Source organism: Plecotus auritus (assembly GCF_963455305.1).
Source record: "Plecotus auritus genome assembly, chromosome: 2".
Lineage (NCBI taxonomy): Eukaryota > Metazoa > Chordata > Mammalia > Chiroptera > Vespertilionidae > Plecotus > Plecotus auritus.
In genome coordinates this window covers 17,115,731-17,133,591 of record NC_137771.1, presented here as the reverse complement: position 1 = coordinate 17,133,591, position 17,861 = coordinate 17,115,731, and the positions used below count along the sequence as shown (strand labels likewise).

Genomic DNA, 17,861 nt, shown 5'->3' with positions numbered 1-17,861 from the left:
TTCTGGTCCTGTAGCCAGAAACACTCACCTTTGCTCAGAATTATACACAAACTAAAAGTCTTGTTTTATTCCTCCAAGTAATGAGAAACTGAGCCCCAGAGAGGGGCAAGGACTTGCCCTAGGTCACATGGCAGAATCAGCTAGAAGACAAGCCCCCAGCTCCCTGCAGCAGCCATAGGGGGCCTGACCCCCCAGTAAAGACTACAGCAAGCATGTCAAACTCAAAGGCCAACACGGGCCAAATAAACAAGGCATGTGGCCCCCGGGGCCAAGAGTTTGACATGCTTGGACTAGAGGGAAGAGAGAACACAGGTGGAATTGGGTAAACAGTTTTAATGTGTAACAGTGTGTCACAATTAGTGAAGACAAGACCCCCAAAGGCCCCAGCCCTTCTCCCATGGTGCCCTGGGACCTCTGTGCCTAGACCAGTCCCATGCCTGTCCCAGCTCTGAGGGTTGATGGCTGAAGGCTCAGCTCCAAGAGTTCAGGGAGGCAAACAAGCTAGTTGAATTTGGCCTTAGAAAAATCCATCTCTGGATGCTGATCCATGAACCTGGGAAGGGAAATAGGAAGATAGTGAAACAGACTGTCCCTCTCCCCTAAAGTTAATCCCTTACTCCTAGCCTCCCTCTCCCCTAAAGTTAATCCCTTACTCCTAGCCTCCCACTTGAGGTCTAATCTCTTTAGAACCCTGAGCAGGCCAGGCAGGGTCTCTGAGGCTCATCTGAGCCCGAGGCTGGAAGCTGAGGTGCCAATATTGGCACTTTTCACCTGTAGATGGCAATGACCACCTATTACCTTCCTTCTTTCCTATCTTCAGGTGGCCTTGGCCTCAAAATTACCTCAGCAAGTGATTAGGATTGGCAAACCAAGGCTATAAAGCCATAAACTTGGCAGCTCATTCTGGAAGGGGCAGGGCAGCTCCTGTGTCCTACTCTGTGACCCACTTGCAGTTGTCACCCAGATCCAAGCCCCCCAAACTCCCATTTTTAAAGTGCTCACTTTTTCAGAATTTCCTGTTTCTTCTGCTCATCTGAGGTGGGCAGCCCCATGGACTTCTGTCTCTGGTCATACATCATCTTTTCCACCATGCTGCGCGTCTCACTGTCCAGGTCTGACAGCTGGGGGCAGGCAGCAGCAGGGACAGGTGAAGCTCTTGGGCCACCTGGGCCTCTCATCTCCCAGTTGAAGCTCCCCCAACCAACCAGGGCTCACCTTGGAGTTCTCAGGGTTGATCTTCTTGGTATTGATCTCAGGATCACTGGACACCAATCGGCTCCACCACTCCATCTTGTTGATCTGTGAGGAGAACCACCGGTCACTCATTCTATAGCCTAGGAACCACCCACCAACCAACCCTCTCCCACCCACATCCTACACTTAGGACCCAAAGCAGGACCATGCTGGGACCTGAGGTGTAGAGGAGCAAGACCGCTCCCTTCCACAGCGGCTGGCGTGGTTGGGAAGACTGACCCAAATACAGTCACAATTCAGAACAAGCAAAATAAAGCACAGAGGAAGATACCATCCAGGGTGAAGGGAGAGAAGCTACAGAGTGACACCTAGCTGGGACAAGCAGTTTACCAGACTAAAAATTCAGGGAAGGACATTCCAGTTGAGAGGAAAAGCAAGTGCAAGGGCATGGAGGGGTGACTGAGAGGCAGCCATGGCCAGTCAGGTAGGCTGGGACAGGCCTTATGTGCCATGGGGAGTTCTCCTCGATGTTTGGCACTTTATAGAAACCAACTTTATTTACTGGTGTCTGTGTCCCATATCTCTTTTTGAGGGAAGGGGAGAACATAGGTGTCCTGAGGGCATTTTCTACATTTTGTTCATTGTTCTCTCTCCAGTATATAGAACAGTGCCTGGCACATAGTAGGTGTTCAACTGTTTGTTAAATTGAATACATGAACCTAATGAAAGGTGAGGATTTGGTTAACAAAGACTATTTTGATCCTGACTCCAATCTTTCCTAGACGTAAGAGCCTGGGCAAATATATGAGCTACCCTTTTCCTGACTCTAAAATGGGATAGACCTGCCCGCCTGCATGGCTTAGTGGTTGAGTGTCGACCTAAGAACCAGGAGGTCGTGGTTCAACTCCCAGTTAGAGCACATGCCCAGGTTGTGGGCTCACTCCCCAGTAGAGAGCAGGCAGGAGGCAGCCGAACAATGATTCTCTCTCATCATTCATGTTTCTATCTCTCCCTCTCCCTTCCTCTCTGAAATCAATAAAATATTTTTTTAAATGGGACAGCCCTAGCCAATTTGGCTCAGTGGATAAAACGTGGGTCTGCGGACCAAAGGGTCCTGGGTTCAATTCTGATTAAGGACAAGTACCTTGGTTGCAGCTCCTCCCCGGCCCAGGCTGGTGCAAGAGGCAACCAATCGATGTGTTTCTCTCACATCGATGTTTCTCTCTCTTTCCCTCTCGCTTCTACTCTCCCTAAAAATCAATGGAAAAATATCCTCAGGTGAGGATTAACACACACACACACACACACAAAATATATATATATGTATGTATGTATGTATGTGTGTGTGTGTGTGTGTGTGTGTGTGTGTGTGTGTGTGTGTGTGTATATATATATATATTTTTTTCCCCCCCTAAAAAAGGGACAGACATACTGTAAGTATTATGGGATTAAATAAGAAATGTCCACCAGGTCCCTAGCATGGTCCCCGACTGAATGAGCAGAAACCCTTCCCTCTTTCTTCATTAAGACGTAGGCCAGAAGGCTGGGCCTCTTCGCACCTTCTCCAGATGCACCGTCACCACCTTGCCGTCCTCAATGAGCCAGGAACTCTCCTCCACCTTCACCTCGTTGTAGAGCTCCCCGTCAATGATTGCAGGCTGCCCCTTGAGCCCCACCCGGAGATGCTTCCGCTGGATGTCCACCACTACATCCTTCCCTTTCAGCCGGAAATTCACACGGAAAGGCACTGCCAGCTGCATGGGACAGACAGTCAGGAGGGGCCCCAGGCTGGCTCCCTCACCTCTGCCCTGGCCCTGCCACTCACGTCCAGCTCCGACAAGGTCTGGGTCCAGCGATAATTGGACAGGTCTGCCCCATTGCCGAGATTGGGCTTCAGTTTCCCTTTGTCCTTCTCGTCCTCCTCCTCGTCTTCCTCAGCCTCCTGTTCACAGTCAGAGTGCTCAGCTACTTACTTGACAGACACAGACTGAAACTCTCTGGGCCAGGCCCAGGACTGGCACTGGACATACAAGCACAAAATGAAACAGACCTGTCCCTGCCTACTCCATTGCGCACTGGGAGCCATAGGTGAAACGTAGTTCTGATCTCTGTCTGAGAGGAGTTCAGACTGTTATAAGCATGTAATAAAGGACACAGCCGGGAGGCCGTGACAGTCAGAGATAAACCCATAGGACCCCGCTGGGGGTGTCAAGCCAAAGGACTTAGAAAGAAAGCCAAGAACAGAAAAACAAAAGGTCACGAAGTAGCCATGAGCAGGGTTGTCCTAAAATAAAACCAGGCACCCCCAGCTGGTGTGGCTCAGTGGTTGTGCGTCGACCTATGAACCAGGAAGTCACAGTTCCATGCCTCATGAGAGCACATGCCTGGGTTGCAGGCTCCATCCCCAGTGGGGGCATGGCGTGCAGGAAGCAGCCGATCAATGATTCTTATCATTGATGTTTCTATCTTTCTTCCTTCCTCTCTGAAATCATTAAAAATATCTTTAAAACAAATTAAAAAAAATAATAAAACCAGGATGCCTAATGATCAACATCCTTTTTCTGTGTCTGTAGGGTTAAGACCCCTAGTCTCACATCAGAACCTCTGAAAAGCCAAATGAATGCCCCAAAAATCGTTTGTGAATCTGGACCTGAGTAAGTGGGAGAAGCTCTGAGGGGCTTGTTCCGCAGATGTGTCAGAGTGACCCACCACAAAGGCCCAGGCTGGACCCTCAGACCCCAGGCCACCTGAATGGCACCTGCACAGGCACTGACTGCCCTCTCTTGCTTTGGGGCTTTCTTGCCAAGGCTTAAGGCCAGGGGGTTTTGGGTGTTTTTAATACAAACCCTTTGATCCAATATCTCTGAGTGAGATCTTGAAGTATGGGGAGGATCACAAAGCTGAAGGAAGGAGGGCAGGGGAGGGCATCCTGGAGACAGGGTAAGGCTGTAAAGTCCCTGGAAGTTCCCAACCCCTGGCTAGTCCCAAGCACCCCCAGTCCATCTCACCTGCTTCTCTGGTGAGCCAAGGCTGCCATTCTTGAACTGGGCCTCATGATCCTCTGCATCCTTTTTCTATGGCAAAGGGCAAAGCAGTTGGCAAGAGGGTCCCCTCTTCTAGTGCCAATTGTTGAGGGGGCAGGGGAGGGAAGCCCACTCTTACCTGGTCAATCTCCAGCTGCAGCCTCTCTGCCTCCTCATCAGTCAGCTCCTTGATCTGAGGCCCAGAGCTCTCTGACTTGGCCTCCTTGGCCAGCCTAGCTGCCCGCTCCGCCTTCTCCCGCCGCTCCGTCTCCTGCCGAGCTCTCTTTTCCCGCCGGGCCTTCTGTGCCAGCTGGTTGTGGTGGTTGAAGGTCTGTGTGATGAGCTGGGGACGGAAGTGAAAGCAATGAGCCATCAAGATAGGGGTAGTATCCCAAAAGCACAGTCCCATCTCTATCTGCTGGGTGCCTAAGGAAGGCACTGCACTTAGAACCCCAGTTTCCTCATCTAGAAAATGGGAAAATACACACATATCTGATCGAGTTATAACAACAATATCTGCAAATACCTGGCTCAATAGACAGTGGCTACTTTAAAAAACCAAAACAGTTTTGGCCTGGCTGGTGTGGCTCAATTGGCTGGGCATTGTCCTGTGCACCAAAAGATCACAGGTTCGATTTCTAATCAGGGCACATACCCAGGTTATGGGTTCAATCACTGGTAGGGGTGCATATGGAAGGCAACTGATTGATGTTTCTCTCTCTCTCTCTCTCTCACTCTCCCCGAAGTTAATAAAAATGTATTTTTAAAAAACAACATTCTAACAACTAAGAGTATGGACATTAAAGTTGAACAACCTGGGTTCTAATCCTGGCTTTGTCATACACTAGCTATTGTATTTTTAGCAAATTACTTAACCTCTAAGAGCTTCAAAACCATCATCGATAAGGATGAATCCCACCTCACAGGGTTGTTGTGCAGACGAAATGATCAGTGCCCTGAAAGTCCTTCAACAGACAGTGACGCTCCAGACTCAACCCCTCTAAGAAGCCTTTCCTGAGCTCAGGCCCACTGACCCATTTGCTCTGACTGATCTCTCTTCCTCCTGCGTATCTGTCTCCAGGACTGCAGCCCCAGCTGTGCAGCACTCAGCACCACACCCAGGACTGCCACATTAGCAGAAGTCAGAGAGAGCTTTCTTTCTTTCTTTTCTTCCATTTATAGTTTTATTGACTTCAGAGAGAAAGGGAGAGGGAGAAACATCAGTGATGAGAATCATTGATTGGCTGCCTCTTGCATGACCTCTACTGGGCATCAAGCCACAACCCGGCATGTGCCCCTGACGGGAATTGAACCTGGGACCCTTCAGTCTGAAGGCCAGTGCTCTATCCACTGAGCCAAACCAGCTAAGGCGAGAGAGCTTTCTTGAGGGAAAGGATCCTCTTCCTCTCCTCAGCCTGCAAGCTATCAAATTTCAAATCCTTTCTCTCCCACTATTCCTTCCTAGGATGTTTCCAACCCATAGCCTGCTAGCTGGCCTCCCTGCTGCCCAAGAGCTACCCCAATACTACTGCCACCTGTCACTGCCTGTCAGTGTGGCCTTGGACAAGCGAACAACTTTGACATTTTCTAAGCCTGTTTCCTCACCTGTCATGAGGATCAAATTTGACCAACATTCATCTAGAGCCTGGCACAGTCCTTGCCACATCACACAGCTTGCCTGGAGGAGGCTAACCCAGTGTCAGCTTTGGAGGCCTGGGAGAAGTACTTTCTCTGCAATAAAAATACAATGGGAGCGATGGCTCCACCTCACTGTTATACTAGTAGCCCTCAAAGTATGGTTTCCTCAACCTGCAGCATCAGTATCATCCAGAATTTGTTAGAAAAGCTAAATCTTAGCCTCCCCCCCCCCAAAAAAATAATAATAAAAATCTTAGGCCCCACTCCAGACTTACTGAATCAGAAATTTTGGAGGTTGGCCCAGCAGCTTATATTTTTAATCAGCCTTCCTGGCTAATTCTCATAAACACTGGAGAGTCACATCTAGATTTGAATTCCTGGTCTACTTCTTTTACCTGTGTGACCCTGAGGAGCAGCTTTCTCTGTGCTTCTATTTTAGTCTAAAATTGGTTTTTTAAGCTCTGGCCAGGTAGCTCAGCTGGTTACAGCATTGTCCCGATATGCCAAGGTTGTGGGTGATATCTCTGGTCAGCACACATATAAGAATCAACCAATACATAAATAAGTGGAACAACACACTCTCTCTCCCCCTTCCTCCCTCTCTAAAAATCAATAAATAAAAATTAAAAATAAAGTAAAAGTCATCTTGCACAGCTGTTCTTTGCCTAGAATGTCCTTGTTCCTCCTCCCAGGTCACCTGGCAAACTCCTACTCATCCTCCAGGACCAGGTCAAGTGTCTCCTGAGTCTCACCTCTTCATCTTCGGCAGGCCCAGAAAAGAGTGTGGCAGTTCCTCAAAAAATTAGAATGGAACTACTATATAATCTAGCAGTCTCACGTCTGGGAATATACCCAGAACTCTAGGTTGACCCACACACTGGAGGCCTCACAGGCCACCCTCTACATGATCAGTGGTCAATAAACCATCTTTCAAGAATTTCTGGGCCCGAGATGGAAAAATGAAGGAAGCTGAGAGGGCCTTGAAGTACTCCAGGTCACCAAAGTTACCCATAGGCTCCTGACCGAAGGTTCTGCCAAATGCCCTGTGACTTCTCATTCATTTGATGCCAATTCCTCCAGCCACCCCCAAATTCCCAACCCCATGCCATACTATAGTAGCTCTGTACTCTACAAAGTTAAAAGGGCACTGGACCCCCCAAACCAACTGGGTTAATAAAATGGGATGTGGGAGAGAGAGAAGTGAGCCACCTGAAGGCCATTTAATATAATTAGTCATGATACAATTACACCAGCAGAGGCTGTTCCACCACAGGGCCTTGGTCCCAAGTCCCTAATCAGGGAGACCTTGAACTCAAGCCATTTGCTAACCAGTAGCCAAGGGTAGGCGGGAACAGGGTCCTCCCCTCTCCCAGCCCCAGTGAATCATGTTACATCCCATCCGTCCTATTCCTTCCTAGCTGTGAGGTTAGGTGAGGGCAGAGCTGAACCACAGGGCAGAGTCAAGACCAATCACAGCAGCCTCTGAAGCTGCCTCCCAGTCTCCTCCCACCATCTTTACCCAGCCCCAGCCCCAAGCAGAGACCCTAGGGGTATGTAGCCTACAGAGGTGCCAACTGACAGGCTGTCACAGTCAAGCTCTTTCACTGGAAGTATCCTTGGGAACCACAGCCCAGGAAAGTAGAGAAGGGGTGAGAAAAGCTGAGCTAGCTCTAGAAGACAGGCCCCAGACTGCTCAGTGGACATATCGAACACAGGTTTTTCCTGGCCTAGGCTGGTAAAGAGGGTTCCCACCAGTCTAGCCAGAGAAGACACAGAATCCAAAGGCTGAGATTGTGAACCTGTGTGTGTGTGGGGGGGGGGGGGGGGGGGGGGAAGGAGACAAGGAGACACGTCTGAAGATGACACACTCCTATCCTAGAACTTCATATAAATGGAATCTTACAATATGTGTTTCTTTTGTATGCTCATCTTCCTTTAAAAGGCTGAATAATATTCCATTATACATATATATGATGTTTTGTTTATCCATTCATCTATCAATGGACAGTTGGGTTGCTTCCACCTAGTGGCTATTATGAACAGTTCTGCTATAAACAAAACTTTCTCCAAAACCTTGCTTTCAATTCTTCTGGGTATGTTCCCAGAAGTGAAACTGCTGGATCATATAGTAGTTCTATTCTAATTTTTCGAGGAACTGCCACACTGTTTTCCACAGCCGCACCATCTTACACTCCCACCTATAGTGCACAGGCTTCCATTTCTCCACATCCTCACCAACACTTGTTAGTTTGTGGTTTTTTTGACGGAAGACATCCGAATGGGTATGAGGTGGTATCTTTTGGTTTGATTTGCATTTCTCTGATAAGGAAAGTTGAGCATCTTTTATAAAAGTTTTTATAAAGAGCTACAACAATTCACTTTTACCAGCAATGTACAAAGAGCAGCCTTTCCCCACATCCTTACAAGCAATTATTTAGAAAATTTTTGATAGGAAGAAAAGAGCATCTGTTTCTTTAACGTACATTTCCTTGACTACTTGTGAATTTGAGCATCTGTTCAAATGCTCTTTAGATTTGCTCTTCTTGTAATTGCCCATTTTTTGTTTATCCTTTTCTTGGCAATTTATAAGAGTTCCTGCACATTAAATCAGCTATTAAATTTTACCTGTCCTTTGCATTGCATTTTCCAAAATCTATTTTTTTTTTCAGTTGACTTTATATGTCAACATCTCTTTTGCCATACAAAAGTTTTCAATCTTTGAAGAGACAAACAGATACCTTTTCTTTCATAGCTTCTAGGTTTCTACTTGCAAAACTTCCCCACACAAGATTATACATAGTTTCCCAGATTTCCTTACAAGATTCTGCTTGATCTGCACTTTATTATTACACAGGAGTTAAACAGATGGAAAATTTTGGTTTTTTACAAATAGCCACTTGTAGCGGCAAGACTCATTAAATCATCCTTTGCCTACAGAAATAAATTGCCATATTAAATACATATGAAACCCTTATATATGCTAGACTTTTTCTAGGTTCTTTTCTGCTTCACTGGTGTAGTTCTTTCTGTGCCCATACCATATTAATTTGATCATTATGGCTTTACTCAAATCTGCAATCTCTTCTCCATAATTACTAGCCCCCAAAGCTACAAAAACTAAAAGTGTTTCTGTACTTTTTGTAAATTTGTGGCATGAAAGTATTTATAGTCCCTTATCTCCCACTTGGTATGAATATCGATAGACATTTCTCTGCAGAAATGTACATGTGCCCGGGCTGGTGTGGCTCAGTTGGTTGAGTGTCATCCCATGCACAGGTTCAATTCCTGGTCAGGGCACATGCCCGGTTTCAGGCTCAATTCCCAGAAGGGGGCATGCAGGAGGCAGCTAACTGATGTTACTCTCTCCCTCTCCCTTCCTCTCTAAAATGAATAAAAACTTAAAAAAAAAAAAAATTTATGTGCTTGATTATAGGATGCTGCTCCTGACCTCTGGATTGGGGTATTGTATGAAATACAGAGTATATACTATTGCCTCGTAAGGTCCAAAGAATTCTAAATCCCCAAAGCACCTGGCCCCAGGAGGTTCAGAAGAGAGGCTCTGAACTGGTATTTTCATATGCCAGGCACTTCATCAACATTACCTTCTTTTAAAAAACAAAACATGTTTTTATTAATTTTTAGGGAGAGAGAGGGAGAAGAAACATCAATGAGACATAAACATCGATTGGTTGCCTCCTGCACGCTCCCCACTGGGGATCAAGCCAGCAACCTGAACATGTGCCCTGACCAGGTACTGCACCTTTGACCTCTCAGTGCATGGGACAACACCATACTGGCCAGGGCTACATTACCTTTTTATCCTCATGACAGCCCCATAAGAAGATTATCCCTGCTTGTAAGAAATTGAGGCTCAGAGAGATAGTAATTCAGATGCCACACAGTTGTCAAGTGGTAAGTGAAAAGACCAGGATTCAAACTCACGTCTGCTTGACTCCAGAGCCTTTGCTCTTTCACCACTATACCTGGAGATGTACCTGGCAGATCTACACCATAGTGTGGTCAACACAAAGGAGTTACTGTGTTGCAACTGGAGACCAGGTGGAAAGGCTGGACACGTTTATGCCTGCCTAAGAGTCCAACCAACCTCCTGGGAAAGAGCTGAACCTACAGTAACAAAGAGCCAAGGAGCATAACAAGATATAAGAAGTGACCTGCAGACAGCCAGTATATGGTAGCTATCATCACTGCAATACTTCTGAGGCTTCTTAATATTAATCTCCTTCCCTTCTACCAGCTACATCTTACTCATCCTTCATGCCTCGAACATTACTTTCTCATTAAGTCTTCCTAAGCCCACAGCCTCGGTTAATACTCATTTTAAGCTCCCAGGGCTTCTGCCCTAACACCTACTTCTTCATTTTCCTTTCCTATTTTTTTTTGTGGGGGGTGCTATACTGTGAGATCCATGAAAACAAAGGCCATGACTGTATTTGCCTCTGTAATCCTGAAGGATTTGGCATAGTATCTAACACAGGCAAAGTGTTAAATGTTCAATAAATATTCATTGAAAAAAATTTTAACAAATACTTATTGAACAAATGAATGACTGCTGGTATTATAAGGTAGTTTGGCCCACAGAAAAAAATGGGAGGTGCTAGTGCTAATACACAAGAATATTTGAGCCAAAACCGGTTTGGCTCAGTGGATAGAGCATCGGCCTGCGGACTGAAGGGTCCCGGGTTCGATTCCGGTCAAGGGCATGTACCTTGGTTGCGGGCACATCTCCAGTAGGAGGTGTGCAGGAGGCAGCTGATCGATGTTTCTCTCTCATTGACGTTTCTAACTCTCTATCCCTCTCCCTTCCTCTCTGTAAAATATCAATAAAATATATTTTAAAAAAAAATTCTTTAAAAAAAAAAAAAAAAAAAAGAATATTTGAGATAGAACAGGTCCTAAAGATCAGAATCCACCTTTTCCCATTTTACAGATATGAAAAATTGACAAAGACCAGAAAAATGGTGAGAAATCAACCAAGCCACACAAGTAGGCCAAGAACCTGAGACTCCTAGCCCCTGTCTGCAAGATACATTATAGTGCATTCTAGATCCTGAGAGCCCTGAAGCTACAGAAAAGGGTTTGCAAAATGTCTCCTTATTGTTACTATGTCTCTTAAGTTTAAGTGAAAACAAGTATTATGGTTATAAAAATCATAGTTCAGTGAGGTGGCACCATGATTTACCAATCTTCAAAAATGTAATTACAGTGTGGGCGCTTTCTGGAGCATGCCCACCTTTACCCCTCTGCATCCCCCAGGCATGTTCCTCTACCTTTCTTTTTTTAAAAATCCAACTGAAAAAAGAAAAAATCCTCACCTGAGAATATGTTTCTATTGACTTTCTAGAGAGGAAGGGAAAGGGAGAGAGAAACATCAATTGGTTGCCTCCTGCATATGTCCCGACTGGGGTTCAAACCTGCAACTAGGTATGTGCCTTGATCAAGAATCAAAACTAACCCTAGCCAGTTTGGCTCAGTGGATAGAGCATCAGCCTGCAAACTGAAAGGTCCCAGGTTCGATTCTGGTCAAGGGCACATGTCCAGGTTATGGGTTCGATCCCCAGTGGGGGACTTGCAGGAGGCAGCCGATCCATGATTCTCTCTCATCATGGATCTTTCTCTCTCTCTCCCTCTTCCTTCATCTCTGAAATCATTAAAAATATATTTAAAAAAAGAAAAGAAAGAACCTGCGACGTTCTGGTGCATGGGACAATGCTCCAATCTACCGAGCCATACCAGCCAGAGGTGCCTTTCTTTTTCCTAAACGCCAAGGGCCCTTCTTTTGCCTCTGTAACTATTTCCTGAGTCCACGTAGCCTTGTTGGCTCACTTCTTCCACAGCTCACTTCTTCTACCTCTGTGACTTTCTAAATGAACTTTTGCTTGTAAAAAATAAATATAATTACAACCTAAGGAATCAGAAGGAAGTTCAAGGTCTTTGAACCTGTACCACAAAATACAATTACCAAATCCTTGAGCTTTGGGTCACAATCCCTAGGAAGACTGCGATTGGTTTTCCTATATTTCTGTCTTCTAAGCTCAGTTTCTAACATTTGCCCACTCTCACCTCCCAGCAAGGTAATTAGATAAAACCTACACAGTGGAAAAGGAATCAGGAAGCATGGTGTCAGGGGCAGAAGGCAGTTTCACAACTGCCTTGGCTCTCCTGAAACTCCGCTCAAGACTTTGGATAAAGTGCCAAATACCCCAGAGCCAATTTCCTCATTTGTCAAGTGAGGATAGTAACACCTACCCCTTTGGAACTGCTAAAGGATCATGAGAAATAGGGGAGATTAAGCATCTGTCAGGAAGAAGGGCTTCAATAAATGAAGCTTGCTTCCCTTCCCTGACTCTTCGCTCTTGGCATTTTACTTCTGCTGAAGTTGTTATTATGCCGAAGAAAGGCCAGGTGAGCTTTTCTTCTGAATAAACAGAACTACCAAAGGAACAGCAGCTCCCAATACTCACCTTCTCTGCCATCCCCTCTTCTCCTCCAACGAAAAAGTCTGTTTTGCGTCGAAGAAAGCTGAAGAAAGTGTTCACAAGCTGAAAAGACAGAAGAAGACTGGAGCTATGGAGATGTCCTACTGGGAGCCCAGCAACTGCACAGAAGTCAACTTCCTTCGTCTACGAGCGAACTTAGAGCTTGACTATTTCATCCCTGAGCCTCTCAACTGAGAAATCCTCTCAAACAGGCCTAACCTTAGTCACTTCTGCCAGAAAGCCTAACTTACCTTACCTGTATCACCTGAAAGGCAGATTTCGCATTTCTCCTGTATATGTGTGCGCATGTTTCACATTCCTTGTGGCCCTAGAGGCAGCCTAAGGATAGGGAGGACTCCTCCTGCATACAGGGCTTAACAAGCTTGGAGACTTGACCATGGGTGGTGAACACACAATACAACATACAGACGATGTATGATAGTACTGTACACTTGAAACCTATATAATTTTATTAACCAGTCACCCTGATAATTTCAATAAAATGTAAAAATAAAAAATATAATTTAAAAAGAAAAAATATCAAGACGACAGACAATAAACAGGAATCAGACAAGGAAACAAGGTAATTTCAGATGGGTATAAGTTTTAAGCAAGAAATAAAGTGGTCTTGCCCTAGCCAGTTTGGCACGGTGGATAGAGTGTCAACCTGTGGACTGAAGGGTCTTGGGTTTGATTCCGGCCAAGGGCACATGCCCAGGTTGCAGGCTTGATCCCCATTGTGGGGCATGCAGAAGGCAGCCAATCAATGATTCTCTCTCATCATTGATTTTTCTCTCTCTCTCCCTCTCTCTTCCTGTTATCAATTTTATTTATTTTTTTTTAAATATATATTTTATTGATATTTTACAGAGAGGAAGGGAGAGGGATAGAGAGCCAGAAACATCGATGAGAGAGAAACATCGATCAGCTGCCTCCTGCACACCTCCCACTGGGGATGTGCCCGCAACCAAGGTACATGCCCTTGACCGGAATCGAACCCGGGACCCTTCAGTCCGCAGGCCGACGCTCTATCCACTGAGCCAAACCGGTTTCGGCTTCCTGTTATCAATTTAAAAAAAAAAAAATTTTTTTAAAGCAAGAAACTGGTCTTGTTATAGAGCAGTAATCCTCAAGATGTGGTCCAGAGATCTCAGGACCCAGAGAGACATTAATTTGTCTTTTTCATCTCATTTCCTCACCAATGTATATACAATGGAGTTTTCCAGAGGCTACATGACATATGATACTGCAAGACTGAATGAAGAGGCAGACATGAGAATCCAGCAAAATCTGTTTTCCATTAAACCAAACATTAAAGAGATTTAGCCCCCCAAAAGTAAAATAATGCTTCTCATTAAATTTGTTTTAGAAAGTTTATTTTCCATAAAGAATGTTATTAATATTAGCATGCAATGAGTTTATTGTTTTTTTCCACTGAATTCATAAACAAGTTTAAAAAAAAAAAGCCTGGGGCTACCTTTCCTCTCCCAAGAGTAAAAAGCCCAAGTACAGTGGCAACAGCTGAGTTATTAGGGCAGAGCCAGAAGGAGGGGAGCAAATGAAGCCACTTCAAAGGTTAAGATCAACTAACTCTGGCTGGGGCACCAGTGTAGCAAGTGAATAAGAGCATGGGTTTGAGTAGCAGATTGGCATATATTAGGTCTGTGACCTTGGGGAAGTTTCTTAACTCTGTGAAGAAATAGCAGCAGGACCTATTTCTAGGTACCTTGTAAGGATCAAATGAGATGTTGGAGGTGAGGGCCTTAAACAGTGCCTGGCCTGGAGCAAGAGGCCTGTTGCTACTCTAACTCACAAATAGGCACCACAAACCATGGCTTATTCTGTCTCCATCCCCAATGCCTGGCACCAAATCTGGCTCAGAGTGCATGCTTAGTAAAACTTTTGCGGAGTGAAAAATCTAGTGGTGACCCAGGGTAAGCATATATAAGCCCTTTTATTTGCCCAAATGAATGATTCCAAATCTGATGCTGCAACTTAATGGTTTCAACTCCTGCTTCTAGACACTTTAAATTCATTCAAAAATGAATTCATACCCAAATTCAGTTTTGTGTCAACAACTTAGGCGGGAGGAGGGAGAGAACCTTTTCATACTTGCAAATTGGTAACTCTCTTCCCACCTCAGAGGGCTTAGGAGTCTTTGCTCACCATAGGCACCTGGGTAAAAGATGGGAATGGAAAGCTCAGTGAAAACTTGTCCCAGTGAGACAGAGAATCAGCAAAGAACTGTAGAAAGCACACAGGCCTAAGGAGTCTGGTCCCTTGAGGTCAGGAACCTGTTGGGTAATCTTGAGCAAGTTCTCTTGTTCTCTTTACAGAATGAGAGTTTTGGACTGATTTTAATGGGCTTTTCTATCGCTAACTTTCCATGTTTCTGGTCCAAAATATCCAACTCCAAAAGCAATACTAGTTGGTCCATATTGTTCATACACTAAACAAAGTAACTATGTGTTTTGTGTGGTCACTAGGTATGAATTATGCTTTTGAAAAGCTCTTGTAAGCTTCATCAGGCCAAGGAGAGGTTTTTGCTCGGGTCTGAATCCCCAGGTCCCAATCCAATGAGTGTCTGACACACATCAATCATTCAACAAATTTCACTTCAAGACACTACTCTCCTACAAAGATTCAGAAAATAGGGACTCACAACTCTTTTACGAACACAAGGAAACTAAGGCTTGGAGACATGTAAGGGTCCCAAGTGGGAGTGGTGGAAATCAATTGTGAATCCAGGCCTTTAATTCCCCGTTCAAGGCCTAAAAAAAATACGTGTAAACATCACCCCGCCCCCCTAACCCTACTCCACACACACTCCTCGGCTCGCTCCAAGTCGGTAGCTGCAAATCTCAATGTCTGGGATGGTTCTTGGAGTGTTCTTTGCAGGCAGCCATCAGAGAGGAAACGTGGCCCTAAGAATGTGTGAGACTTACGGGAGGGGAATCTCACGGCTCTGGGGGTTTTCCAGGGACGCCAGAGTTGCTAAGTAAGATAGGGGCTACTGAGCAATGCCCGGGCCCGGGACTGATACGAAGGGGACAACACATTAGGCGGGGGGGACCAGACCGGAAGCTGGGGCACGGGGAGACTGTGGGGAGGGGGGAGCCCTGAAGCCCGGAAGGCCTAAGCGTGGATCTCGGCCCCCGAAGAGGGAGAAGGGCTGAGGGAGCCTGACTAGGGCCGCCGGGGTGGGCGGGCTCCGATAAAGCAGGCCCGGCCGATGCCGCGCGGGCCGTTACCTCCTGCACGCCGCCCTCATGCTGCTGCGCCATGGCCAGCAACATGCCGTCGAACCGCTCTTCCTCCTGCTCTCCGCCCATCGTGCCGGCCGCTAGCCACGCTCCGAGATACGAGCTCCGCACTGGCGTCCCGCGTTCTCCCAGCTCCTACGTTTCGCGTCCGGCCCAACGACTCCAGTCCTCCGCCTTCCGCAGCGGAGCCGGAAACACGCACGCGTCCCGCCGCTCCGGCCCGCCGGCTCGCCCTCTCTTCCAGCCTTCCTCTCGGCTAGCGACCATTGAGCGCGCGGCCAACAGCCCGCTTCGCCGACCATTGGCCAACTTACTGAGCCAATCAACGAGAGCGTCCAGGAAGCGGAGGGCGGGACCGAGGGCCCGGGAGTTTGGAGTGAGTTGCTATGGTCACCAGACGCTTTGGAGCCTTCCAGAAATCGATGAGCTAAAAGGGGGTGAGGGGAGTGTTGGAAGTTAAAAGGGGACAAACCTTACTCGCCCGCCTTGAGAGTGACCTCCCAGTTTGTAGAATGGTTGAGCTGAAAGTGTCAGTCATCTCTTCCAGTCCTCCCAGAAAGGAGAAGGGACCTGCCCGAAGAGCTGACCTTCTCCTGGCATTACAAATTCACCATAGGCATTCACAAGGTTCAGAAGCACTGGCCCCGAGCTTAAAAGGGCTCTGTGCTTGGTTTAATGCTCTTCTGTTGCAGTCCTGACATTCTTAATACTTTTGAAACAAGAAACCTCACATTTTCATTTTGCACTAGGCCTTGCAAACTGTGTAATGAGTGTTGTATTCAACCTTCACTCCTGTTAATGTGGGGGACAGGTCCCAAACATCTAAGCCCAACTTTTCCACTTTGCAGTGAATTTCATCATTCTAGTCTTTCAGGGACTCTACCCTTATATTATCCTTTCTTTAACTTCTGTCTCACAAATTTGTTTCTTCTGGATTATTCCCTTCAACTTTCAAACATGCTTTAATGTCACTTACCTTTTTACTATAATGTGACCCACTTTCTCTTTCTACCACCCCAATTCACAGAAAAACTTGGAAAAATTGCTATATTTGTTTCTCTACTTCCTTACTTCCATCTCACCATAATTTAATCAGTCTTTTCTTAAAAGCCACTGAACAATGTTATAATGATCTCCACCCATGCCAAGTCAATGGACCACTATTATCTTTCTCAGCTTCTCAGCTGCATTTGACACAGTTGACCCCTTCCTTCTTGCTTAAGAAAACACCCGAGGATATTTTTCCACTGATTTCTAGGGAGAGTGGAAAAGAAAGGGAAAGACAGAGAGAAACATCGATGTGAGAGAGAAACACATCAACAGATTGCCTCTTGCACGTGAGGAGGAGCCTGCAACCAAGGTATGCGCCCTTGACCAGAATCAAAACCGGGACCCTTTGTTCCACAGGCCGACCTCTATCCACTGAACCAACCTGACTAGGGCTCATGTTGTTGTTTTTGGGGTTTTTTTTTTAAATATATTTTTATTTATTTTTTACAGAGAGGAAGAGAGAGGGATAGAGAGTTAGAAACATCGATGAGAGAGAAGCATCGATCAGCTGCCTCCTGCACCCCCCCACCCACTGGGGATGTGCCCGCAACCAAGGTACATGTCCTTGACTGGAATCGAACCTGGAACTCTTCAGTCCCCAGGCCGACGCTCTAGCCAGTGAGCCAAACCAGCTAGGGCTAGGGCTCATGTTTGTTATTCTATACGTATAGGTATAGAACTAAATAGAAATCTGTGTGTGCATTCACATGCACCTACGTTCCTTAGCTCTGAGAGGGACTGGGAGCAGTGACACCGTAATAGCAATGAGCAGATCTTGGTTTCTAAATATGACTCTAGTGGCCCTAACTGGTTTGGCTCAGTGGATAGAGCGTTGGCCTGCGGACTGAAAGGTCCCAGGTTGGATTCCAGTCAAGGGCATGTACCTTGGTTGCGTGCACATCCCCAGTGGGAGGTGTGCAAGAGGCAGCTGATCGATGTTTCTCTCTCATCGATGTTTCTAACTCTCTATCCCTCTCCCTTCCTCTCTGTAAAAAATCAATAAAATATATTTTAAAAATATATAAAAAAATAAATATGACTCTAGTGCCCAGATCATGGTTTTTAAATACTATTCTCCACTAAAAGATTAAAATAGAGCTTCTTGGAGTAGTGGTTGACTTCAGGGGCTGGAAAAATGACATCTTGTTATACCAGAAAATAAAGGGTGTTCAAAGAATGATGGGGAATGTCAAAAG

General features: G+C 46.0%; 1 protein-coding gene across 1 annotated transcript; it reads right to left on the bottom strand.

The window, feature by feature from the left end:
• Window positions 1–317: 317 nt before the first annotated feature.
• NUDC (nuclear distribution C, dynein complex regulator) lies at window positions 318–15,869 on the bottom strand. The gene is made up of 9 exons (XM_080656574.1): window positions 15,604–15,869; window positions 12,338–12,415; window positions 4,357–4,560; window positions 4,203–4,268; window positions 3,020–3,136; window positions 2,754–2,948; window positions 1,216–1,299; window positions 1,003–1,121; window positions 318–553 (listed from the first exon to the last, which is right to left on the bottom strand). Exons 1-9 carry the CDS (start codon window positions 15,682–15,684, stop codon window positions 502–504), a joined length of 996 nt encoding a protein of 331 aa, XP_080512700.1. The 5' UTR covers window positions 15,685–15,869; the 3' UTR covers window positions 318–501.
• Between the last annotated feature and the right edge of the window lie 1,992 nt (window positions 15,870–17,861).

Coding starts and splice junctions, on each gene's coding strand:
- NUDC (XM_080656574.1), bottom strand. CDS start 15,684: ATGGGCGGAGAGCAGGAGGAAGAGCGGTTCGACGGCATGTTGCTGGCC. Junction 1,122..1,215: donor TCAACCCTGAGAACTCCAAG/GTGAGCCCTGGT, acceptor GCCTGCCCCCAG/CTGTCAGACCTGGACAGTGA. Junction 554..1,002: donor AAACAGGAAATTCTGAAAAA/GTGAGCACTTTA, acceptor TTCCCTTCCCAG/GTTCATGGATCAGCATCCAG.